The sequence below is a fragment of the Clarias gariepinus genome, chromosome 23, assembly GCF_024256425.1.
Source record: "Clarias gariepinus isolate MV-2021 ecotype Netherlands chromosome 23, CGAR_prim_01v2, whole genome shotgun sequence".
Taxonomy (NCBI): Eukaryota; Metazoa; Chordata; class Actinopteri; order Siluriformes; family Clariidae; genus Clarias; species Clarias gariepinus.
This window is the reverse complement of record NC_071122.1, coordinates 21,653,101-21,679,841: the sequence shown is the minus strand read 5'-3', so window position 1 is coordinate 21,679,841 and position 26,741 is coordinate 21,653,101. Positions and strand designations below refer to the sequence as shown.

The 26,741-nt window shown below is 40.1% G+C and overlaps 2 protein-coding genes across 6 annotated transcripts in view; one reads left to right on the top strand and one right to left on the bottom strand.

Annotated features, from left to right (window-relative positions):
* Nucleotides 1–26,741, bottom strand: part of LOC128511636 (ataxin-7) — a 118,930-nt gene that overhangs the window by 79,055 nt on the left and 13,134 nt on the right. For 3 of the 5 annotated variants that reach the window (XM_053484580.1, XM_053484581.1, XM_053484582.1), the window contains 10 exons: nt 23,386–23,490; nt 16,610–16,853; nt 14,971–15,251; nt 14,672–14,754; nt 14,063–14,322; nt 13,621–13,819; nt 12,768–12,889; nt 10,676–11,526; nt 10,074–10,210; nt 6,016–9,383 (listed from right to left, as the gene is read on the bottom strand). In XM_053484580.1, coding sequence (XP_053340555.1) covers nt 9,366–9,383; nt 10,074–10,210; nt 10,676–11,526; nt 12,768–12,889; nt 13,621–13,819; nt 14,063–14,322; nt 14,672–14,754; nt 14,971–15,251; nt 16,610–16,853; nt 23,386–23,490 — 2,300 coding nt within the window. In that variant the 3' untranslated portion in view covers nt 6,016–9,365. Of the gene's footprint in view, nt 1–6,015; nt 9,384–10,073; nt 10,211–10,675; nt 11,527–12,767; nt 12,890–13,620; nt 13,820–14,062; nt 14,323–14,671; nt 14,755–14,970; nt 15,252–16,609; nt 16,854–23,385; nt 23,491–26,741 lie in introns of those variants that run through there. The other 2 variants (XR_008356187.1, XM_053484583.1) reach the window with 2 other exon arrangements.
* On the top strand, nt 1,047–4,434 carry psmd6 (proteasome 26S subunit, non-ATPase 6). Its single transcript, XM_053484584.1, has 8 exons — nt 1,047–1,317; nt 1,913–2,118; nt 2,205–2,350; nt 2,426–2,645; nt 2,729–2,837; nt 2,930–3,098; nt 3,184–3,261; nt 4,215–4,434. The coding sequence occupies exons 1-8, from the start codon at nt 1,173–1,175 to the stop codon at nt 4,309–4,311; spliced, it is 1,170 nt and encodes a 389-aa protein (XP_053340559.1). The 5' UTR covers nt 1,047–1,172; the 3' UTR covers nt 4,312–4,434.

The following is a 26,741-nucleotide window of genomic DNA, read 5'->3' as shown; positions in this document are numbered from 1 at the left end:
TTGTTATTAGTATAATAATAATAACAACAATAATAATAATGTATTATTATTATTATTGTTATTATTATTAAGTATTATCATTATTATTATTGAGTAGTAGTAATTATTGTCCGGGTTCGTTTCTCGGCCAGGCTCGATTCCCGTCTCTGTGTGCATGGAGTTTGCATGTTCTCCCTGTGCTTGGTGAGTTTCTTCCAGGTACTCCGGTTTCCTCCCACAGTCAAAAGATATGCAGGTTAGACTAATTGGCGTTCCCAAATTGCCCCTAGTGTGTGAATGGGTGTGTGCATGAGTTGATGTGTGTGTGTGTGCCCTGCGATGGATTGGCACCCTGTCCAGGGTGTACCCTGCCTCGTGTCCTAAGTCTCCTGTGATAGGCTCCAGGTCCATGCGGTATAGAGGGTGAGTGAGTGAGTAGTAATTATTATTTATCAGTTATTTTTATTTAATATATTTTCCCTTAAATACAAATATTTAATTATATTTTTACTGTTTATTATTATTATTATTATTATTATTATTATTATTAATAATAATCATCATTATCCTATAATAATAATAATAATAATAATAATAATAATAATAATAACCATCATCATCATCCTATTATTATTATTATTATTATTAATAATAATAATAATAATAATAATAATAATAATAATAATCATCATCATCATCATCATCATAGTCCTTGGGTTTTCTTCTTTTGTAGTGTTTTTTATTAAATCTTGTCAATATTATTATTATTATTAGTAGTAGTAGTAGTAGTAGTATAATTATTAGGACCTTTTTAATAAGTGTCCTTTTTGTGTGAATGTAAAATTATAATTAATCACAGATTTTGAATAACTGAATAACAGTATATATTGTACAGAAGTGAATGTTTGTTAAAGCCTGCAACATAACTGCATTAAACAACTTGACTGGATCTCATCCTTGTCAGCCGGACATAAATACGACCGCTAGGCGTCACTACCTCATTTCACCGCCTGTGCGCTCCTCCAAGCGTGCCCTCTTTTTTTCGCCTCGTTGAGTTGCGGCTCACCGGAAGTGACTGCCATACATTTTTACTGTTGTTTGGATTTCTTCAGAGTCATCGTCGGTTGTCAGTTTGAGCTCGCCCCGTTCTCGTTCCCCTCGCTCGCGCTGACCGAATACCCGAAGTCACCAGAATGCCGTTAGAGAACCTGGAGGAGGAGGGGCTGCCCAAAAACCCCGATCTGAGGATCGCGCAGCTTAAGTTTCTGCTCACTCTCGATGATCACAGGCAGGATGCCGAGGTGAAGACCGAGCTCATGGAGGCGATTCGATCAAACAGTGAGTATTTAAACCTGCCTTGGGTCCTCCAATACTCAATGTGTGTCTTTTCACATGCCGCGCTTCTCGATTAAGGCTACACGAGCTAGCGTGAAATAATCATGCTAGCTGAACGCTAACAAGGTTACTGTTCCCACCCGTAATACGATATAACCCCGCCCTTTTGGACTACGATGGGCTGCTGATACGTGCTCGCGCTGAAACCAGCCAATCCGTGCGCAGATACCCTGCCAAATAAACCAATCAGTATGATTTTACGGAAAGCGGGTGGGGGAAAATAACCGGCTAATAATGTTGCACAATGATGTTTGCAATTTAGCCAAGTATATATATATATATATATATATAGTTTTTTATGGTCTCCTTTTATTAACAAATAGACTTTTTAGTCAGTAAATCTTCTTCAATCTTTAATTTCACCTTAAAATCTTGTGTATATGGAGGTGAAGAGAATTTTAGTGAAAACAATATATAATTTAATATATTTATATATATCTGAAAATAAAATTATTTATAAAGAGAAAAATCTTTATATTGATATGCATTTTAATGAGTATTTATGAGGAACCGTTTTGAATTCCGTGTGTTATTTCAGACATGGCTCCTTACTACGAGACCTTGTGTAAAGAACTAAAGTGGCCCGTGGACACGGACCTGCTAAACAAGATGAAAAAAGCCAATGAGGACGAGCTGAAGCGCCTGGACGAGGTCCTGGAGGACGCAGAGAAGAACCTTGGCGAAAGCGAGATCCGCGACACCATGATGGCCAAAGCCGAGTATCTGATCCGGATCGGAGACAAGGTGAGGTGTAGAGCTTTATCTTGGTTGTCCAACACGCCTGCTGCTTCAACACTACATTCATTTTCTTTTTTTTCCTCGCAATTTAGGAAGGAGCTCTGACCGCATTTAGGAAAACCTACGACAAAACCGTTGCGCTGGGCCACCGCTTGGACATTGTCTTCTACCTGCTGAGGATCGGGCTGTTTTACATGGACAGCGACCTCATCACGCGCAACACCGAGAAAGCCAAGAGGTAAAGGATATACAATCGTGACATTGTTACTCATTGAACCCTTTCTCACGTTTTAACCGAATTCGATCTCGACAGTCTGATCGAAGAGGGCGGAGACTGGGACAGGAGGAACCGCCTAAAGGTGTATCAGGGCCTGTACTGCGTCGCCATCAGAGACTTCAAGCAGGCTGCCGAGCTTTTCCTCGACACTGTCTCCACCTTTACCTCATATGAGCTCATGGACTACAAGACGTTCGTCACGTACACCGTCTACGTCTGCATGATCGCGCTGAAGAGGCCGGACCTGAGGGAGAAGGTGAGAGGATTCACACAGAGCAGAGAGAGAAAAATTGGTGCAGCATGTGCAAAGTAGATATAAGAACACTGGTCTCCTTTCAGGTTATTAAAGGTGCGGAGATTCTGGAGGTGCTGCACAGTCTGCCCGGAGTGCGTCAGTACCTGTTCTCTCTCTACGAGTGCCGTTACTCCATCTTCTTCCAGTCTCTGGGTGAGTCCTGATCATACTCCCTTTCTTTCTCTCCGTCCATCAGTCTGTGCTTGTTTTTATTAACTTGCTCTATGCTGTTTGTACTCCCGCAGCTCGTGTTAAGCAGGAAATGAAGAGGGACTGGCTCTTTGCTCCTCACTATCGTTACTACGTGCGTGAGATGCGCATTCTGGCCTACAGCCAGCTCTTGGAGTCATACCGCTCTCTCACGCTTGGCTATATGGCTGATGCCTTTGGTGTCAGCACAGAGTTTATTGACCAGTGCGTACAACTTGTCCTTTAAATATTTACACATGCACATTCTCAACACACTTCACTTTATTATTATTTTTTCTTCTTTCCTAAGGGAGCTATCGAGGTTTATCGCTGCTGGCCGACTGCACTGCAAGATCGACAAAGTGAATGAGATTGTCGAGACCAACAGGTAAAAAAAAAAGTGTATTGTTAGGAATATCTTCAGCAAGGTGAATTAAAATCAAAATAAAAAAATTTAAAGCTGTGTAAATGTAGAAGTAAAAGGAAAAAAAAGTTTAATAGGAACAGTTAGTGAGTACTTGTCGGTCTTTTGGCGGCTCCCATTCAGAAGTCACCACGGTGGACTTTCCGCTCCACACACAACTTGGCACAGGTTTTACACTGGATGCCCTTCTTGATGCAACCCTCCCATTTTATCCGGACTTGGTCCCTAGTGGCTAAGGTTTGGGCATTGGGTAGGAACTTAACCCGGGTCATGTGCATGGCAGGCGAGAAACCTACCAAGAGGCTTAGAATAATTTGATATACAGGTAGACTCTGCCTTACTAACGAGTTCTGTTCTGGGAGCATGTTCATACAGTGGTGTTCAAAATAATAGCAATGTGTTGAAAAAAAGTGAGTAAAGCTCCATATCCATATAATAACTTTTAATTTAAATCATATAAATGCATTGGACACCCTGCACATTCAATGCAAAATGTGATTTAAATTAAAAGTTATTACATGGATATGAAGCTTTACTCACTTTTTCCAACACACTGCTATTATTTTGAACACCACTATAAGTCCGATTTGTTCTTAAGTCTGACAAAGTGAGTCTTAGCGCCTTTGACACTTGACTAAACCTGTCCCCTCACACTGGAAATTCCATATAATTGTAAATATCGGTATCTGCAGTGTCACAGTTTTGTACAATACACCTGAGCTACTTTGTGTGATTTTTATTCTTCTCACAGTCAGTTTATATCTGCGGAAATTTGGAAGTAAGGGATTACTTGTACAATCTCAATAAGATCATAAACTGAATTTTTTTTTTTTTTTTTTTTTTTAGGAATTCATTATTATAAAGCACAGGAACTGTTCTGAGTTTATGATGATGAATTTCTCTCTCTCTTTCTGCAGGCCTGACAGTAAGAACTGGCAGTATCAGGAAACCATAAAGAAGGGTGACCTCCTGCTGAACAGAGTGCAAAAGCTTTCTCGAGTTATCAACATGTAGCAGGTTTACGCAAGACGCGTGTTAGTCTTCAGGCATGTGACGGTGTTCAAATACAATTCCGGTGTCTTGAATTGCCTTTTGTTTTATGTACAGTATCTAATAAAAAAAACCTTTTCAGAGAAACACGTGTCATTCATCTTGAATCTGAAACAAACAGCAAAATCTCACAAACAAAACTCAGACTCGTGCATTTGTTTTCTTATAAATAACAGTATAAATTACTTTGTTTTATTTACAGAAAAACCTGTTACAAAACAAATAGACTATACAATCTTTTTTCTTTAAATATTACGTAAATCTAACCTACTATGTTTTGTTCATGAATTACATAGCAGCCAACACACAAAAGTCCAGCTGTTCAAATGATTGGATTATGTAGATTTATAAAAAAAAAAAAAAAAAAAAATCAAGAAAAACAAAACCCTTAAAATATACACACTTGAATATTTTTCTTCGCTCTGGGTTAATGTTTCAGAGCTGTGATTCACATTCCACATCTGTGCTTTCATTATTGGTAAATCATCATCATAAAACAAATCCATCATAAACATTGCCAGTGGAGCTCAGGAAAGAAAGGGGGGGGGGGGAGAACAAAACAAAAATGGCCCGCCTTTCCTTTCTTATTTATAAACGCAATGAGAAACAGGGCTGTGCTTCATTACTGTATTAAACACACTCTCGAACCACGCTTCCCCCTGCCGATGACTACGAACTGGAATACTTTGTGTATGAAAAGTGATCACGTTTACAGCCTGCGTTCTGCACGTATACATCACTTCCGAGCAAAACCAAAAAAAATCAGCCAGGAAATTTAAGTGCATACGATTAACCAAACTGCCAAATCGCTGTTCAGTGTAACGCTTTAAATGCATCGTCACAGAAACGGTAACGAGGGCGTGTTTGAGACTGTAATGAAATGGCGGGGGTGATGGTAGCATGGACAGTTTTTCTTGTTTCTTAAAAACACATTATATAATAACACTTGTGTAACGTGGAACAAACATGACTTCTGAAACAGGTGAGAAAACAAATTCAGGCACTTTTTTCGCTTCATTGTTGTTCTAAAAAGCTGCTAAAGAACGACTTGCAGTGTTATAAATATAAATACGTTTGGCAACGGCGGTGCGTTAAGTGTTCAACACTTTTCTCGTTATTAAATTGCTTTAAGGGCCCATGGGATCCTTTAACACAAACAGCCAGTGAAATGCGATGGGTGTGATCTAAGTTTTTGGAGACTTTTTTTTCTTCTGGGACATCCTCTTAATTTTATTACATAAAAAAAAGAAAGAAATAATAACCATGGCAATAGTGATGATAAGTAAAAATAAAAACATGACTCCACTAGGGCGGCAACGCTCCTTCATAAGGATTTTCAGTCCACAATTTCTAAAGAAGAAGATTTTACGATTAAGAGGTGTATTGCATTATCAGCTTGGCAGTGAACCACTTCAAATCTTAAAACGAATCCGTTCGCTAAATAAATAATAACGATCTCGTCTGTACCAAAAGACGTGTAAGAAAATGCCTGTGCAAAAATACATCTCCGTATGTACAATTTGTCGTTTTGTGTTTTTTTTTTCATTATTATTTTATTTTAGTTAAAGAAAATATGTATTCTGAAATAGCCAACAGCTAACCAACATTTGTTGATTTAAAAATAAAAAAAGCCAAAAGATTAGGGAAGAAGGACATTAAAAAAAAACAAAAACAAAAAAAACCTCTCGTTTCCTCAGCTACAATCGCTGACTGACATCAGTTTGGATTTTTAGTTATTAATTCTCTTTCCCTTCTGCAGACATCCACTTCACACTTTAATACTCCACAAGCTTTTGACTCTCACAAGAGAGAGCTATTGCCGGTTTTCATAGAAAATCCTATTTTAGTCAATTATTTATTTCAGAACACTATCTCAGGATATCTTATAGTCATTACTGGACATAATCATAGTGATTTATTCGGTATGAAGAAGCGGGGATTGCTTTTGAACTCGCGCATCAGTGCTCGTATACGTACACGTGTGAATGAAAATGAACGTGTGGCTACAGAGCTATAAAGCATCACCTTAGGAGCTTCTCACAGTAGTTCGTCTCGTATTCTGTAGTTCCCGTGTATTGCCGCTGACCTCCGCCTCACTACACCTGCTCTAGTAAGAAAAACAAATAAAGACGAGTTTAGGATGCTTTCACACTTGCCGTGGTTTTTTTTTTCTTTCCTTCTTTTCTCCCCTTTTAGCATCTATTAATCATGTGTGCCAGATCTCTTTCTTTTTGGTTTGTTTGTGATTTGGTTTCATGTTCAGCTGAAGTGCGCAGGTTCAGGCTGAAACCTTTTTTTTTTTTTTTTTTTTATTGATTAAAGCATGGGATCTGATATTAAATAAGCTGTAAGATTTAAAATTTATTCAATCCTTTTAGTTTAATTTTGCAGATTGCATTCTTTGAAAGTGAGAAAAAAATTATGTAGGGGAAAAAAAAACCACGAAGTGTAAAGCACACTGACGATAATGGACGAGTCACGGTCTTTCATTCGTTCTCGTTCATGTGTGCGTGTGTGTGAGAGTGAAATCTAATTAAACCGCTGTTGCATCACTAAACAGACAAGCATCATTGCGTTACGTTTTCTAGTGTAAATGTGCATCGCTGTTGCAAAGAAAATAAAAAAACAAAAACACCCTCAAGGTTGTATAATGAATTGCATGATCTCTTTTTTAGTGTGTGTTAAACAAGCACTTGTCCCTAACAGCCTGAAAGTTTTTCACATCTAGCCGTAGTGATTAAGGGAGATTTCATGTAGTTTGACGGATACTAAAGGTGAGCAACAATCCAACGGTCAGATTAAAAAAAAATGTTTTCAATAAAAAACCTCACAGGCGAAGAGATCTCCCTGGCAAAGCTTGAGTCACGACGATTACAAGTGTTTAAAAGCCAGGTTTCAATACAGTTCACTGCAACCGATTTAAATGGATACTTTAAAGCAGTTTTATCCTAATTTCTGTCCACCACAATCTGACTTAAATTTAGAGCTACATGGTAGTAATTGGTTTTATCCACGACCCTACTGGATCAAATAATCCACTTTTCTGTGGTTTCTAGGGCTGCACAATTTAATCCAATTAAAAAAATGGAAAAAAAAAAAAAAAAAAAAAAATCACATTACGATTATTTATATAGCCTATAACTATTAAACGTTCCATCTGGTATTCGTTCTAATAACATTTATTATAGATGAGGGTAATTTTTTTTTATTTAAAAATAAATAATTTAAACATGTTTGCCTTTGAGTTCGTAAAATGTTGCAGTTCCTCTATAATCCTGCAGGTGGTTCACAGAACTGTTCTAAACTGTTCACACCACTGTGATTCCCATCCCTAGGCTAACGGCAAAAAGCGTTACTAGAGATCTTGTTAAGTGAAGGTGTGCTAATATTTATCACCTCAAAATTATAAAAAAAATAATAAAGAAATTCAGTACCTATCAAAAGTTTTGGACACTGAGGCTGGTAACTCAAAATTAACTTCACCCCTAAATTTTTGCAAATACTGTTCCAGTAGACTGATCGTCGTCATTGTAGTTACTTAACTACCCAAGTCCATTCGTGTTATTTTACAGTTTTAAAGGCTCCGGTATTGTTCTAGAATGTGACCATCTCTAAACATAAAACACTAAATTACAAGGTGTGTCCAAACTTTTTTGACTGGTACTGTACTTAAATCATCGACAAATTCCCAGTTATGCATACATTACCTGTAGTAAATTGCAGCCATTTTAATTGCACAATCCATGTCATTTAGATTTTTTTTTCGCACGATTAATTGTGCAGCACTAGTGCTTTTATGTAGAACCACTTTTTTTCACCTCAGCGCCTCATAGCTACTTTTTAGTTAACGGCGTCAAAGCGTGTCGGAGCCACAAGCCACAATTTTAGAACTGTTAAGATTTGTAGTTTAAAAATAAACAAAAAACATAAAAAATAGGAATTGGGCTTTAGTGTTTTTTTTTTTTGTTTTTTTTAAAGATTGCTTTTTCTTTAAGGCTTTAAAAAAAATTGGACACAGATGTGGTGGATGGAGATGAAAAGCTTTGAAAGTATTCATTTAACGCAAGTGTGGCATCACTAATAGGAAGTGCCTTAGCTTTCCTTAATAAGGGAAATTCCATAAATCAGTTTGACTCATTTTAAGTGCTAAATTTGGTTAAGTACAAAAGCAATTTTAAACCGAACTGGGTGAGTTTATTAACTGCATTGTAAGTTAAACATCTAGGAAGTTTCTTTTGATCAAAATATAGCTGCGAAATGAGTTTTGTTCCGGTCTCTTTTACAAAAATTGCAAATAGTTGCTGTGTGTAAACGACATTCATTAAGACTGTAAATGCTCATCCGTTTTGCATTTAGGTTGTCAATTCGGATATCGTTTCCATTTCTTTTCTTCTTTTAAACCCCTCTTTTAAAATGTGCTGAATTGCATTATGGCAAAAACTCCTCCTCACACAATAAATACGTTTATTAAACTAAATGGGATTGCATTAGTTTTCTTCTCTGAGACTCCTGATATATATTACGTCTGCTTCCTGCGCCCCACCCTCGAACAATCACAGTTTACACAGAATTTAATTTCCAGTGTTCTGGTATCATTCATAGGAACACACACGTACACACACTCACTGAAAGAAATCAACAGAAATGCTCTTTTTCGCTAATGAAGCCTGTGAATCTGATGCTGTGTAGTGGTGTAGCGTGGCCCAAAACCAGCCCTTAACTGTAACTTTGCATCACACGCTGCCTGCCACCGGGGCGAATGCCGTCTCATTCATCCACCCTTCACACACACAGATGTGCCCCTCTTCTTAATTTTCCACCTGTGTGATGCCCCCTTGTGGCCACGGGGAAACAGCGCTCCATCACCGAGCGGCCCAGTGTGCTCTCCACCCTGAGGATTGTGGGAAGCTGAGAGTAAGAGAAGAATAATAAGAAGAAGGCCTCGTGCAGTGTGCCGTGACGGGCGCTAAGGGAGCTCCGCTCCGCCGCTTCGCACCCCCAGAGCCGGCCCACCTGTGTCAGGGGCGGGCCTTTGGCTGAAAAAGGAAGATAAGAAATGGCTTGTTACAATTTGCACTGCGTTCAAATTCGTGTATGTAACAAACATATACAAATATAACAAGAAAAAAAAACAACTGATTTTGGCAGTAAATTTTATATACATTTACACATAGGTAATGCAACAATAAAAAATAAATCTTAGTCAGACTGTTCTAGTTTTACTGTCTGTTTTAATATATGGGGTCTTGTTTTTAGCATTTCCATAAAATCTCAACAACAAAAAAAAGGATCTCACAGGGGGTTACAGCGTTTTAAAAGCCTGGTCATGTTTATCGCCATGAGCAGATAATAATAAGAGTGTGAACATTAGTGGTGAAGGGGAAAAAAAAAAATCATCATCACACTGACTCACTAACAGATTTTTTAATTAATTAGAGGTGCTAAAATGTTGCAATTCCGCTATAATCCTACAGGTGGCACTCTAATCTATTCGCACATCTGCAGTCAGCACAGCATCTTCAGCATGAGATGTGAACTATTTGCTGAGTTTGTTTAGAATTGTAACAAAATCTAAAAATAAATAAACATATAAATAAATAATAATCAAATGTGGATGTTTATAGAATCGCAATACAAATCCACAAATCCAGCACCCAGGTTTAGTGATAATATAGTGTCAGCTGCTCTCCTGGTGATTCCCATCCACAGTAAACATCGATACACACCTGATGTATAAGCGAATTGTTTGGAAGCCCTGGTGTCCCCGCCATGGGTCGCGTGTGTTTGCCGTGGATGTTGTTGATGGCTGGTGATTTGGCCATTTTGGGCCTGCCAGGCCCCTGCGCCCCTCCCCCTCCAGATGCTGTGAAAGGCAAAAAAAGACTTTGTTACTACACACACACAAGATAGAGTGGGATTAAGTGAGTAGAATTAAAAGGCAAGTAAAATTAAATAGTTGTTGTTTATTTATAGATAAACAATTATAGTTATGTTTACACTTGATTGATTAGGCAATTAGTCAACATTTATTTATATAGCACCTTACAGCAAACTAAGTTAAGCCAAAGTGCTTTAAAGCCAAAATAGTAATAAAATAGCAATAAAAAAATACAAAACAAAATAAAACACAATTATAAAAAACACAAAATTATGAAATATCAAAAGCTATTCTAAATAAATGAGTTATAGTTTTAGTCTCAATGCTTATAGAACACAAATGATGTAACCTTATTTATCATCTTAAACCTTACCTTTTTATATTTTTACATCTTAAAATGCATATTTGTATTTTTCGTTGCTGGCTGTCACTAGATGACTCCTACTTTACCTGTGCAGGTCGCTGTGCCGGTGAGGCTGCTGGTGGCCTGTGAACTCTTCCTCCTCTTGGTGTCGCTTCTCCCGTCTGGGTTGTTCACAAACGGGCCGAGCGAGAGCGTCGAGTCGCTGCTGTTCATCATCACGCTCATGCGCTTGATGGGCTCGGCCGCTTCCTGGCGCGCGCCCATCGAGTTACCGCGACCCGGTGGGCAGCTCATACCGTGCGCCGAGGAGGACGACGATGAAGAAGAAAAAGCCCCAGACGACGCCATGGAGGTTAGCGAGGAGTGGAAGCTGCTCCCTGAGGTGCCCGAGTTCACCATGCAGTTCTTTTTTAAAGAGGAAGAGGAGGACGAAGGAGAGGATTCGGCAGCATATTTCAGCAGAGAGCTGTTCTTGCGCTTCTTTGTCGAGCCGAGGCTGATTGCGCTGCTGTTGCTGCTACTCACGCTGCCGCTGTCACTGTTGTTGTTAGCGCTGGAGCTAGCTAGCGCAGCCGGTGAGGGCTCCCTGACCCACAAGTGCTTGGGTGTGGAGCGGGATTTGAGCATGGATTTGTTCGAGCCGGGAGTGGAGGGCAGCGAAGACGAGTGTGCTGAAGGCATCTGGGGTGAGGACGAGGACACTTGTCTGGACGAGCCGCCGCTGTAAGCGAGCTGCTCTCCTGCCCTCTGTGACGTGACACGGGCATTTAGGGTGGTCCCATACGACAGTGTAGGCTTGCTGTCGTGTGACTGGCTGTAAGGCGGCGGAGGGGAGGGGCTCAGAAATCCAGAGGAAGAGGACAGCGAGTTTGTGGTAGACCTGTGAGATGATGTCACCGTCAACGAGGAGGAATTCTCCAACGCGAGAGGGATTTTTCTGTGAGGGAGAAACAAAAGCACAAAGCAAAGTGAAAATGTCCAATTAGTTAATAAACATGTAAGACAAGTATTGCACTTTAGTGGAAAAGTTTACACACCCTTAATGACTAAATGTCGTTTTGCTTGCTTCATTAAACAGGTTAAGTTTCCAACAGTGTTTGGAAATCCCACTCAGTACAAACACTCGCATTTTCCTTTCTGAGTGGGATTAAATAATAGATTAAATACCAACCCTTATACCAGGGTGAGTCAAAAATCGTCCTCACTCTACTTTTGTTGGCTGCACTGCATTATCAGCACTTTCCGTTTAAAGAACTGCCCCCCCCAGTCACTGCTGCGCAGGTGTGAACATGTTGCATCGGTTCATTCTGTGCAAGCAATAATGGACACCTCTCTTGTGATTTGCACAAAGGAAGAACTGCGTGTGGTTATTTGTTGTTGGGTTTTTTTGTGGTCTGAGTTAGTACCCAGTGCCGGTAGAGCGTAAACAGAAGAGCAACAAAATTTGAAGCGATATTTTAAGGAAGGGGAAAGTTTCTTAAAGAGAATCATTACTGGTGATGAGACACGGATTCATCACTACGAGCCTGAGAGTAAACGACAGAGTATGGAACGGAAACATCCTCAATCACTGACCGAGAAAAGGTTCAAAAGTCAACCATCAGCTGGAAAATTCATTAATCCTTACAGTTTTCTGGAATTCTCAGAAAGTATTGGAAGTATTGGAACATTCAGGTAAAAGGCTCAACAATCAACAGTGCTCGTTACAGTGAGACGTTTATTGAAGAGCTGAAGCCTAAACTTCGGATTAAACGCAGATGACTGATACCCGAGTGTCTTTCCTCACACTTCTGCACACACTGCAAAAACTTCGTATTGAGGTGTTAAAGCATCCTCCCTATAGTCCTGATCTCTCTCTACATCAGACTTTAACCTGTTTGTCCTTGTAGGGCTACTTTCAGGCCACCAAAGATTCACTTCTGATAAAGAAGTGAAGACGGCGGGGCATTTGTGGCAGTTTTTTTGACAGAAGGACAAGTGTATCGAAAAGCAAGGAGATTATGTTGATGAATTATGCATTTGTCTTTTCCAAAACTTAAGCTAGAGTGTGGCTTATTTTTGACTCACCCTTGTCATTTTTACTATGACTGACTGATTTTTTGGTCAACAAAATGTAAAAAGGTTAATTATTTTAAAGATTATTAAGTCTAAGTGCTATAGCAGGAGAGTGTTTCTCACTTCCACATCAGCGAGGTGACGTGTTTGTCCATCATGGCCACCAGCGCATATCGGACTCGATCCCAGCGCCGGTCGAATGAATAACAGCTTCTCCCGAACAGTCGGCTTCCGAAAGGGCAGGACTAGATAAACGGAGAAGGAGAGGTCATTAAAACTCCATGCCACAGTAAACGTTATTAGACTTTTCCAAATAGAGCTGATATCACGTGTATACAGAAAAAAATAAAATCATATCACCTGCTTGCTGCTTGACGCAAAATACTGACGCAATTTGTTTATTATTATTTACCTTATGTTTGTTTCCAAGCTAGAGCTCTTCTTTACATTTTCCTTCAGACTAAAGGTGCATTATAAAAATTTGTGATGGAGTGAGTGCACTTAGTCCAAATTATCCATGACTCACGTGTCATATTAACTATATTAATACAGGTAGTCCTCGACTTATGAACACGTTCTGTTCCAGGAGCACATTCTGTTCGCAAGTCTGATTTGTTCTTAAGTCTGACAAAGTGAGTCTTTGTCTTTTGAGACGAATATACAATGTAAAGCACACACGGACTTTGGACATTTTATACATTCATTTAAACACTGGAAATATTTTATATAATTGTAAATATTGGTATCTGGTGCACGGCCGTGTCAATTTTTTGCACAATAAACATGAGCTACTTTGAACCAGAAGTAGAACCACGGTACGGTTCATATCTGCGGAAATTCGAAACTCGGATGTTCATAAGTCGAGGACTACCTAGAGAATTGTCTATGCTTCAGACAACAACAGAAGCTTGTTGGTGACATCGCGGCGACTGAAAGACGTTCAGCACAAAAACCATTGACTGAGAGAAGTACTTACAGCAGCTGGCCTTGGATGGTAACCTGAATAGTGGCAGTCCAGTTTGTCCATGATTTCCTCTCTCTCCTCGTTCTCCCCCTCATCGCTGGAGGGACAAGCCGCGCTGTCAGGCGTGGGAGCCGGGTGGGGATGCAGTGTTGGGTCAGGGGTCGCGGCGGCGTCCCCTAAGCTGCTCAGCCCGCTGTGAGAGCTACTGCTGCTAAAAGCAAACAGGAAATATTAATACTGGCTCCTATTAAACTCATCTTTGTGTAGGATTTATTAAAAACCTTTAAAAGAACTCAGAGTGAGGACAAACAAGAGAGAGAGAAAGAGAGAGAGTGTGGAGGTGATCGCGAGGACAAGTGAGATTGTTAGCGAGGGAGTATGATTGAGGAAGTAAGAATATGAGGGCGAAAGAGAAAGTGAGGACCAAGGAGGATGGATGAAACTGCTGACTCACCGTGGAAGCACGGGATTGTGGGGTTTGGCTTTGCCAAGGGGGAAGAGCTTGGCCGCGTCAGTGGCGGTAACCATAGGGTTGCCGTGGTGAAGAGGTGGGTGGGGCTCCCTGAGAGGGGGTGGGGTTTGCTGTGATGGCTCCGTCCTATGCTGTTGCTGCTGCAGCTCCTTCTCCCGGGTTCGGTTCTTGTGCTCCGCCAGCAACACGTCGAAGCGCTTCCGCCTCCCGGGCACTGCCCTTCTCTGGCTTAAGGAATGTGTCTGCGTGGGGAATAAAAGCAGGTTACGGTCTTTATAGTGTAAATGTACAAGTGTGTTGAGAAAACTTTTAAATTTGTTACAAAAAAAACTGTCATTAAAAGCAATTTGATCTTTTATGAACTAACATCAAACAGCATTACCCAACACCACTCATGTTTAATATGACAGACTGTGTAAAGTAACGGTGAATCCATGATGATGGAAAATCCAACGAGAATCCGTCCATCCAGTGGCGATTTTAAGATGGAGAGGTAAAGTCTAAAGTATCTTAAATGTATAGTCTCACATTAAACGTGTATATTTGAAACTCACTTGACTGATATGCGCGTGTAGGTTGAGTGGGACTAACCTTGCACGTTAAGGATCTTGTGCATGGCTTACGTGCTCCAATATCCATGACTCCGCAATGGACATCCGGACTGAACTCGCGTTCTGGGGAGAAACCAGACGACAAAAACACGAGGTAGAACACAATCTCTAAATATATAAAACACAATAGAAACTTTTTGAATATTTAAATGCAGGTTTTGTTTCAAAACCGATAAAGAGAATGTACATTTTGTCACCAGTTTAAATCACTCATCTTTCTATCGAGCATTCGCCTTCATCGGTTCATCTGTAAAATCTGCCCTGCTTCAAGAAACTCACCCAACACTTTCCTGGTGGGTCTTTTGCTACTGGCGTTGGTGTTGCTGCTGTCCTGCTTCTTGCTAAGCGGGGAGACGTGACCCTTCCCGTTGGGGATGTGGCCGGGGGTTGGCTGATGAGCCTTTGGTACAGACTGGCTATTAAGGCCTGGCTTCGAGGGTGAGGAGCTCACAGTACTGCAGGAAGAAGAGGATGAGGAAGAAGCAGGAGCGTGGCCAGGCTTAGAGGATGTGTAATCCATCTTCACGTGGATCTTCTCCACTTTGACAGCTGGGGTCAGACTTCGGGGGTGGGGTACACACACACACAAAGAGTTCATGGTTATTATGTGGGATTTAAAAAGATCTTAGCATAATAGCTAATAGAAGCAGGAAAGACAGAATGAATAAAAAGATTTTATTTTAGTAAAAGAAATTAGAATACCAAGTAGAGCAACACAATTAAACTAAGGATATAACTTGCAATAAAAAAACTAAAATAAAAATGTAAAAATTTGGGATGGAATATACAAATTTACAAATTGAGGTGAAGCCTATAATATACATGATATTATTAATATCATATTAATCTAATATAAATCACAAAATTTTTCTTTTCCTAAAGTTAGTAAACATTTTTTGACTAACATTGACTCTGTATATGCATTTAAGAAATCTAAAAATGAGGTAAAGCTTTAAATATGGAATTGTTTAACACGAAACTTGTAGCTTTAAATAAAAAATTTAAAGCCAGATTTATAAATAAAATATAATTAAAACAGAAATATAAAAAAATACATACATTTTGTATATTCATAGCTTTAACTATAAATTTTAAAAGCCAGATTTACAAATAAAATAGAATTAAAATAAAAATCTAATTTTTATTTTTAAAAATACTATAAATTTTGTCTATTATATTTATAGCTACAAATATATATATATTTTGAAGCCAGTTTTACAAATAAAATAGAATTAATTATGAGTACGAGTGAACTATGACGTATGAAATGAAAACGTGTGTGTCAGCTGCAGTGTTATTGTCCATGTTATTCCTCAAACAAGAGCAAGAAACGTGCAACATATGAGCAGGGTGCAAATGTGCAACATGGCAAGACTTTTTCAAATGTTGAAAAATAAATCACACAATCTTAGTCTTTGATAACTAATGCTCAACCACTAAAGTTCAATAAAAGCACATGTACATATATCTGACAGTGTAATCATCACATTGCTTCTTTCAATAACTAGGACGCACCGAAGTGTCAGTTATTTCTCTCACCGCTAGTGCAAGTCCTGAATCGCAGGTTGAGTGTTTTCCCTCCGCAGACATGCACATAGCTTGATAATTAGCTGGCGAGCTACAGCAGGTGTGTTAAAGCTGAGAAAATACTAACTTGCAGTCATGTGCTCCCGCAGGCCCGCTCGCTTTTAGAGCCGACGGCTGCAGAGGAACCCGAAAATGGCACCTTCGAGGGCAATATGAACCTACCTGGAGTATAAATACTTCGGGCTAAATGGCTAATAAAAGTAGGTACAAATCAATTAGCTAAAAACAATCCTGGAGAAGGTCCTTTGCAGTTTTAATTTCTTCGTGCAAGTGAGAAAGTTCTGCCTTGGTAGTGTTTATTTTTAAAAGCGGTGTGGTTTGGCATACTCACATGTCGTCGTGCAGCACCTTTGGGGGGAAGTGAGGCTTCCGGTGAGGCAGCTTCTCTTTGGCTGTGTGGGTGTTGTTGCTCCCTCCAGCGGAGGAGGAAGAGGAGGAGGAGGAACCCACGGGCATGGCGCTTGCGGTGCTGCCTCCGCCCGCTCCGCTGGTTCTGGCCCGAGAGGGTAGACCCGGGAGCGAGGCCGAGGACGGGTAGGAGGACGCTGGTTTGTTAATGGAGTTGTGTCGTCTCTCTGGGAGGGACAAAGTATTACCATGTAAAGTTTCAGTAGGATGTATACCAGAATTCGTAAGTCAGAAATGATAAACGATTATAATTAACTATCAGTTTATATTAACTGTATTCTATAGACACAACTGTTAATAATCACCCAAAAGTTTTTTTAAATGATACACGGTTCATGGATGTGAAAAAGTTGTATAAATATTTTAATACTAAATTGATTGCTATGTTATATATTGATATACTGTATGATAATATTATCATAATAATATGATAATATAATATACATCCATGACCCGTGTATAAATTTTTTTTTTGGCTGACTCTGTATTAACAGTTGTGTTATACCACGGCACTGTTCCCCCCCCCCCCCTTGTATGTATACATTTTTTTGGCTGACTCTATATGCATCTAAATGATAGCAATCTAAAAATGAGGTAAAGCTATAAATATAACTTATTTAAAGACACAAGAAATACAACATCTTTGTTTATAGACATAAATATATATCCCATATATAAATATCCCATATTTTTTTTTTTACTCAGTCATCATATAAACCTAAACCATTTCCATTGTACTGCTTTCTAAGTTTAGATAAAGTGCTGCATCCTGACTTACAGTCACCTCCATTTAAAACGCATACAAGTACGAATTTTAAACAGGACCATTAAATTCCCACTCTGAGGCAAAACCCAGAAAAATTATCGCAGCGTCTCTGTTTGCAAAATGCATAACCTGAACAGGAGTAAGAAAAAAAGAAGCCACTAAGCTTTAGAATAAGCACCAGGCTCTCATTAAAGCCTTTAGAAGAGGCGCTTGTTTTTGTACACGGCCGAGAAGACTAGCTGTGTAAAATCTCTTGGTACAATAGGAAACCACAAGCACCGAACTGGAGCAGGCTGCCGCTTTTAAACACGAGCAGCGGTATCTTACTGAATAAAACTAAAACAGAAACTGACAAGAAGCGAGAGAGGAGAAGAAAATAGGGGGAAAAAAAGAAAAATAAGGGAGAGAACAAAACTTTTCTGACGTTGCAGAAATACAGAAACAGGTTGATAGGTTTGATGGATATAATGTAGTGAATAAACACGTTTATAGACTGGAGATGAGCAACGAGGGTCGAGATCCAAAAGCATGCGGTGGAGGAAAAAAATAAATAATTTTGTCCAAGCAGAAGGTTGTTACTTTTCACGCATGTGTGTGTGTGAGATCTCGAGAGATAAAATGAAGCTCTCAGGACAATCGAAGGCGACGTTTATTAACATGAAGCGACGTGGTTGTGTGTGACTTTGGGGAATTCTATTCTATCTATATTCTTTTTGGGAAATACCACAAGCTAATTATCATGGGCATGAGAAAATAAATTAATAAATTAACCGTGCAGAGTTCTCTCACGTGATAAAAAAAAAAAAGATTTTCATTAAGACAAGAATTTCAAGGTTTATCAATTTGAAAACTTCTATAATATATACTGTATATTTGCACGTTTTTAACCGACAGTCAAAATAACTCAAATTTGATGCCATTTAGTCTGGAGCGGAGACGTTGCGGTTTGGATTTTGGGTGAAGCATGAGGAGGTGGAGGAAGGGGGGGGGGGGGGAGGGAGTCAGAGAGCGAGGTGTTGAGGTAAACGAGGAGGAGCAGCAGCTGGAGCAGTAGTCGTGAATCACATGCAGGCGTGTGGTGTTAATACTCGGCTCAACTCAAACACTCTGCAACCTCCAGCAGCTCCGGGCTTCCTGCCAAACACTCCTCGCTGTGGGAGGAAAACAGTGCGCGCACACACACACACACACACACACACACACAACCCTGCTGCTCCACAGCAATACTCGCTGCTCGGGCTGCACGCGAGTTCGTGAGTTGCGCTAAGAATGAGACACTGAAGAGAAGCTATGATTCATTTCAGCTAATGGAATACGACAGTATCTTGTACAGAGCCTCTCTCTGTTTCTCAGTCTCACACCCACATTCACATGCTCTCCCTCTCTCACACACACACACACGACGGTTGTTAACGTCAAGCCTCTAAAGCACAACTAGTTGTGAGACTGGCACAGCTCCAAGACAAAGCGCTTAAAACACAATACACAGCCCTGATTAGGCCGTAATATCCCATGACGCTGCTCAGATCTCTGAAACCGGGCATTACGGGCATCATCTACCGGGAATGCGCGACTAGGCCTGCTGCTTAACGACCAGGCGATGGGCCGGGGAGACGTCTCGCTGTCAATATTAATATCGACAAACCTGTTTTAAGCACGCCACGTCACTCGCTTCCAACCCGAGATGATTTTATTAACAAATTACGCACTTAATCCGATACGTAATTAGCTGTTTAGTAGGACTGCAGGATTAAGTCTGATAATGTAAGGCATCGAACCTGATCGTGATTATTCTGATGCACTTTTCTGATAAAATTTATTTTAAAAAAGAGAACATTTTATAAGGCACGCCTGTTAAATTGGTTCACCTCAGCCTAAACGACTCTCAGATAAAAAAAGGGGGAAAAAAGGTTTATTAAATTAAAAAAATGAATTAAAGAAATGCTTGATGGAGCTTCTAAACGTTTCACCCTTGCTGTGAACCCGATCGCGTGCTGAAAGAGCATGCATCCGACGAGAGAAAACTGCTTTTCCGCTGCATAGGCCGAAGGACGAAGAATAACCTGGAGACATAAAATCATTCATCTTTTCCCCTAGAGTCAACTAAAGCCATGAAGATATAAAAATTCCCATACGCTGAAAAGATCTGAGAACTGATTTTGTTTGGCATGAGTAAGGGTTTATCACACACCAATAACGTCTAAAATAGATCCAGCCATACACCAGGCTGATACTGTAGCAGCAACGTAGGTGGCTTAAATTAGCTAAAATATTTTGCTAAAAGACAGAAAAAAAAAACAAGTCTGTCCCTGTGTGAGGTGAGTGCTGTGAAATAAAAGCCATGCATCACTTCCACTATTCTGTATATATACAGTACAAAAAAAAGCAATATCTCGCTCTTCCTTTCTTTCTCAATTGTGACTGTTCTGCTTTTGCCGCTGTCCGCATATGATGCGTGTCTCAAAGTACAGTAATTCCTTGACTTACGGACGAGTTCCATTCCATAAGTATGTTTATAAGTCGAATTTTCATAAGCTAATAAGTAACTGCATGAAAGTCTTTTTAAACATGCCTAACGAGTACTTAATCTTATATGTCAAATGTAAGTGTTGTATGTGCACTGGAACGGACAACATTTTGTCTCGGAGCTGTTTTCCACTGTCTGTTTTGCTGTAGATTTTCCGATTTTTGATTATTCTCAGTTTTTCTATCATCATTTCTATGAAATGACATTTTCTATCATCGTGCTCCCAAACTAAGTCATTGAAACCAACATTCTATCTCGTTTAAACCATTGCTATTTTTCCTTCTTTTTTTTTTTTTTTAATAGAGACGTAAACATAATTACAGAGATTAAACAGACACACACTTTTAAAGAAATGTCTTAACTCAGTGAGAGTTGTGTTAGAGCGCACATACTGGCTTGCGCGGTCTGATCAGAGTTTGCACAGCAGTCGTAGATCAGCAGTTCCACACAGGAGAGCTCGCACTTGGCAGACATTTGCGATGCTATACTCCGAGCACCAGAGTTTCCTGAACAGGGCAATTAATCTGCGTGATGCTATTAATCATTCAGCAGTAAAAAGAAAAAGTAAGAAATAAAAAATGTTAAAAAAACGCCAGGGTGTCTTGGCGAGAGAGGGTAAGATGTACAGCAGCAGAATGAAGAATACTGAGCGTCTGAGCTTGTCAACCTCAACTCGGCTGCGGGTTCAAATCCTAAGCATGAAGAGATGATGGAGAAAAAAAACCTCCATCAGATGTGCTTTTGATTGAGTTGGACAGCAACTTATTTCAACTTCACTTCTAGTAGTCTAGTAGGAAGCGTAAATGCAGCCAGAAGGACTGGAAAAGGTATATAGAGTTGATGTAAATCAACGTTAATCGGGTTTTACCCATTTAGAGACAGGAACATAAAATTAAAACGGTTTATGTCCATTAAAAATTAAAAAGCAGATCAAATTATACGACGCGGCCCCGAACTGTGCAATCGATGGCTGTAACATTTTAATGAAGGTAAGCTGTTGAGCCGTGTCGCTTTAGCTTTATAAAGCACTTCACATCAATGGGATATAAACCATGCAGCGGTTACTGAGAGCATCATGAGTTTAACTTAAAAGTTCTCCCATGACATACTAACCCTATAAAACCCCCATTGTTTATCACAAAACTGTTTAATATGAAAACTGCTTAAAAACGCGCAGCACTTTAAACTGTTTAAACTTTGTGCCTTTCCAGGTGAAAAGGAAATGGTGGAAACAGGTTGGCAACCTTCCTGCTGTCTATCCCTCCTTGGATTTTCCCTAAACATCTATTAAGCAAGTCCTACTCCATTGTCTCCGGTTTAGTGGGATGAAAGTTTTAACTTCGGAAAGCAAGTAAATCTTCGACAAATAGCAGGGATGTGTACCTCTAGTCTGTCATACAGGTCGTCCCCAACTTATGAACGAGTTCTGTTCCGGGAGCATGTTCGTAAGTCGGATATGTACCTCCATATGTAAAGTCTAACAAAGTGAGCCTTATACGACTTTGACACAAATATACAATGTAAGTATATCAATCCATTTGACTAAATCTGTCCCCTTTCCCCACACTGCCATCATGTGGCCAAAAACCCTAACCACGCCCAAGAAAATAAATTTCAGTTGTCAAATGTAACAGCGTTGTCTCTGCGCCTTTAAATCGCTGGAGGAATTTCGGACACCATTTTGTCTCAGAGCTGTTTTCCATTATACTGGACTATAAACATGGTTTTGTTAAGCATTTTTCCAAAACCTATGATTATCCTTTTTACTGCACAGACATTTTCTATCATCATGCTCCCATGAAAGCAATATGAAGGTGTCCATTTTTTTAACACTTTGACTTGTGGATCAGTGGTTGAGAGATTGTGCTACAGATCAGTTGTAGCAGTGGTCCCCAACCTCCGGGCCGGAGACCGGTACCAGTCCGTGGATCAAATGGTACCGGGCTGCCCAATAAATACTTAAATATATTGTGGCGTGGGCGGGGCGGCGGCTGACGACCAGCATGCCTTGCGGGGATGTCGGTGTATTCACCATGATGGGGAAAGGTGTTTGGGTTAGTGACTTCCTTCCGGCGTAAAAACGCTACAATATAAATTATCTGAGTCTGAACAATATTTTAATTTGGAAAACCTTTTTGACAAATGCCTGGATTCTCTCGGTTACGTCTGTGAGTATTAGCGAGCACCCCAACATGCAGAACTCAATCTGACAGTTCATACCCGGTTCAAAGTGTGTTTGTGAGTGTGTGTATGTGTGCGCAAGAGTTGTTTTTTGCTAATTTTTCTTATAATACAGTCTTTTAGTTAATGTGTGTTTATATGTGTGTGTGAAACTCAAATAAGAGAGGAGAAAGTGTTACTGTGTAAGACGAGAAGAGGGGCGGGGCTGATTCCTCCTCTCCTCTTATTTTAGCTTCACACACAGTGCCTGCGCGCATAAACGGAAACACTTATCTGTCGGGATATATTTTTACTTTATATGTGTTGTTAATTATTTTTATGTATTCATTTTTTGGGCTGTGGAACAAATAATTTGAGTTTCCATTATTTCTTTCAGAAAAATTCGCTTTGATTATGCTCGTAATCCAAGGTTCCACTGTATTAAAAAAACAATAGAATAGCAATTCATAACTGAACAGATTTTTTTCACATCTCTTGCAACTCCTCCATAACAAATCTCAGGACACGATTGTATATCAAGCCCTTATTCACAAAACACATGTAGACATATAGATGAGCATACTACCAACATGCTTCAGAAAGCTGTGCACACAGCTGGTTTACTGTTTCATGGCCTGCACAGAAACTGTGTTACTCCTGCTAAATCATTGGAAGAACCCTGAAATTGATTTTTTTTAATAACTGCACGTCTTGTTAGTTTTGTTATTCCCCAGCCCACAATGTACAAACCAGCTGTCTCTATGAGCTTGCTTCCTGGTATTCCCCCTTGCGCTTTTGTCGCGACCTGTCACCACATTGCGCTGAGCAGAAAAGGCTGATCGGGGGCTTAAACATAAAACGTTTGGCTCGTATTATTAGCAACGGACACGGATTTGGTGCATTATCAGTGCACGCTGAGAGCAGCTGGACAAATCCAGCATCAAATTTCTTTCTGTCATCAGTGGGGTAGCTGACGCGTGCAATCGGGTATTCCTGAGCACCTGTACTCCTCGACTATGCGAGTTAAAAATCAGTGGATTTGGATTAAGAGGAAAGGGGGGAGCATAAAATATTAACCAGACGAGTGTAAACACAAAGTGGAAATCAAAGGCTGATGATCCTTCGCTCTCTCATGTTCTGTTTTCACACAGCAGACACAGAGCAGAGGTGGGAGTGTTAATTTCCTTCAGAGAGATAAAAGGAAAAGAGAGAGAGAGAAAGGAAGCGGATCCAAGTCGAGTCTTACCGTAGTGTGCTTGGAAGGCCTGGGGCTTGACGACCTGATTGCAGTGGCTGCACATGACCAAGTAAAAGTCGTCCTGCGCAGGACACTGCCCGAAAATAGGCATATCTGCATGAGAGAAAAACAAACAAACAAGTAATGCACTGACTTCATTACAATTAACAGTTTCTTACACACACACACACACACACACACACACACTATTACTTTTACTTTAAACTCTGTGATTGCCACTGCCAGGCTAAACAGCACACACACACACACACACACACACACACACACACACACACACACACACACACACACACACACACACACACACACAAAAAAAAAAGGGGGCAGCTCATAAGGGCTCCGGGAACGGCGCCAATGTTTGGGTGTGTGCGGCGTGTTATCTGTATAAATATTTTCCAATGAAGACCAGAGAAATTTTCTTTTCACACAGCCTGAGCAACGTCCAGGCCTCTATCAAGGGGGAAACAAAAAAGAAAAAGGAAACGTTAAACAAGGCCACACACAGATGCACTCGGAAGCGAACATGTGGAGTTATGCAGCAGCTCGGCCCAGAGTCTGCTGACGTCTCTGAGAAAACGATCGGCCTGTTTGGCAAGGCGCGCAGGCAGACGATTGCTCTCGGCTGAACTCTCGTTGTTTTTACAGAGTTGGGGGAAAAAAAAGGGAAAAAAAGACGAGCTACTGAGCCAGCCATTCTGGAGCTCGCCTCAGGGAAGTGAGAGAGAAAGAGAGAGACACACAGTGAGTAAAAGACAGAAGAAGGGAGGGAGGGACTCTCAGACTCCATGCCAGCCTGAAAAACCATTCAGTCTATAAGCCTGGGAGTCGATACTCAGCATCTGCTCTGGTTAGATGCACACGCAGGCTCCATCGTTGTCACTGTGCAGACACGAGCAAAGCAAATTACTGCGCCAACAAACGCTGGACGAACATTAAGGACGCCAGGACATTTCTTACCCAACCCTGTTGTCATTTACGTGGAGGAACTGGAACATGATGCTTCGCCGATGATGCAAGCGAACTTAGAAAGAACATCATTTGTTTGAGAGCAACGTATTCAAATCAGCATAGACGTGCGCTGATAAAAATATGTGACCAAACGTGACGGCAGAAACCAGCACATAGTTTTAATAATTTGAGATTAATTTCTAAACTAATCCGATGACATGAATCTAAGCATGAAGATTTTATTTTTCATATGATTATAATTATTATTATTTAATTTATCTCTTCACATAATCAGCACAAAATCTAAATGAAAGATTATATTAAACTGGAAAGAAGGAGGGGGAATTAATGCTAAATAGCCTATATCTGATCGCTGATCATGCTTAAAACAAACAATAAAAAGTCATTATATCACTTTTACCTGTTCTTTTAACAATTCATGAGTAATTATTTAGATAAAAATAAACTAATTCACTGCTTGACCCAAATAATCACAACTACTTTATTTTATGCTTATTTTATCATTGATTAAAAAGTTCATTTTTTTCTTCTGTTTCATTGTGTTTGTTCATGATGTATTTCTTCTAAAGTATATTCAGCAGCATTTTAAGACATACTGCATAAACAATTATCTAAAATTCTTCTTCTTCATAGGGCCGCTAATTAAAATTCAGACGCCGTAACCTAGACAGCAAGTCACGTGTTTCTCTCAAGTGTAAAGATGTAAAGAGCTACAGTCCACCTCCTCTCTTCAGGTTTCTTAACAGCTCGTGGTACTTGAATGACGCTTTTCATGGCCCGTGTGGGAGCCGCTCGCTGGCGGCGGATGATTCAAGGGCCCCCATTTTACTTAACACACTTCGAGTGGCACTTACAGTAAATCAAGTGGTCTACCAGTCCCTTCATGCCTTAATAAATAAACACTAGGAGGGGTAATGAAGAGCAAGGTCATAATAGCATCCTCCTGCAACATTCAATCATTATTACGAGCAGGACCCTCCGCTCTAAAAGGAGTTTATACAGACTGCTGATCCGGGAAGGACTTGTGAGTGGGGGGGAGAAAACATTCAGCATGAGTACATCTGTGGCTGGATTGGTTTGGTTTAGTCATGGCTGTTTAAAAAAAAAAAAAAAAAAAAAAAAAAAAGGCTTGTTGATCAGAGTTCAAGGGCACTTGGGCAGCTTTAGTCTAATTACACACATTAGAAGACGCACGGGCTGAGCATCACTCGAGCAAGACGGCACGCCGTCACGCTGAGACGGTCCAGATGGCTCTTAATAAAAAATAAAATAAAGAGAACTAGCAAATCCACTGGACATCGTTTTAGAAAACAGGAAACCCAAGGGTCTTATTTAGTGTCTGAGGAGTGGGAAAAGAGAGATGGAATTAAAGAAAGAATATGGGAGACAAAGAGAGAGAGAGAGAGAGAGAGAGATTCTAATTCCCCAGCATCTTGACTGAAAATGTCTTTAAATAGTCTTGTGCCCCCCTGAGTGAGAGGGAAAAAAATATAATGTGATGTAATTTTTTTTTTTTTTTTTTTTTTTTTAGCTCTAATAAAACTCACAGCTATATTTAATCGTGAAATTAAAAGCCTTTCCAGACACGCAATGAGAAGAGAACTCAGAGGATTTGGGACTAAGCAGCTGTTTGGTGTAGCCTTAAGAAAACCACTTACTACTAAGACTCGTTTGGGGGAAAAAGTTGCTAAATTGGGGATGGGGGTATGGGGGGTCTTGGGCGGGGGGTTCGCGGATGGTCATCTGGGGTTGCCTCTGTTGTTCAGGTCTGGGTTCCCCAACATTATATAGCATATTTAAGTCAGCTAATTACCTGAATGACCAGGTTTTCACCCCCAATCAATGGATTTGTTTTATTCTCTGACTGCACAAGTATGTTTCAGGATGACGATGCCAGGAATAATGAAAGAGTGGATCAGGGAGCATGAGAGACAATATTCACACATGGATTGGCCACCACAGAGTCCAGACCTTAACACCCTTGAGAAGCTTTGAGACGTGCTGGAGAAGGACTTTACGCAGTGGTCTGGCTCTCCAATCATCGATACGAGATTTTAGAAAGAAATTAATGCAACTCTGGACAGAAATAACGTGGTGACATTAAATAGGCTTATCGAAACCTTGCTACGCCTGTAATCAAAGTAAAAGGCAAGAGAGAGAGAGAGATATTACGCTCAAAAATCATCAATATCCAAAAACACAATTTTTATTATCATTATTATTAGTGGTACTTACAAAAATTATCTTGAAGGCTTATTATTATAAATTATTATTTTTTACAAGGCAACTAGTCCTGTACCGTTTGTCATATACCCAAGAAAGAGGCGTCAAATTGTGCGGCTTATTTGGGAATGAATTGTAAGTGATAAATGGCA

Excerpts from the sequence above, each read along its gene's own strand:
- psmd6 (XM_053484584.1), top strand. The coding sequence starts at position 1,173 with ATGCCGTTAGAGAACCTGGAGGAGGAGGGGCTGCCCAAAAACCCCGAT. Across the intron at positions 2,351-2,425 it reads AACACCGAGAAAGCCAAGAG|TCTGATCGAAGAGGGCGGAG; the intron begins GTAAAGGATATA and ends CGATCTCGACAG. Across the intron at positions 3,099-3,183 it reads AGCACAGAGTTTATTGACCA|GGAGCTATCGAGGTTTATCG; the intron begins GTGCGTACAACT and ends TTCTTTCCTAAG.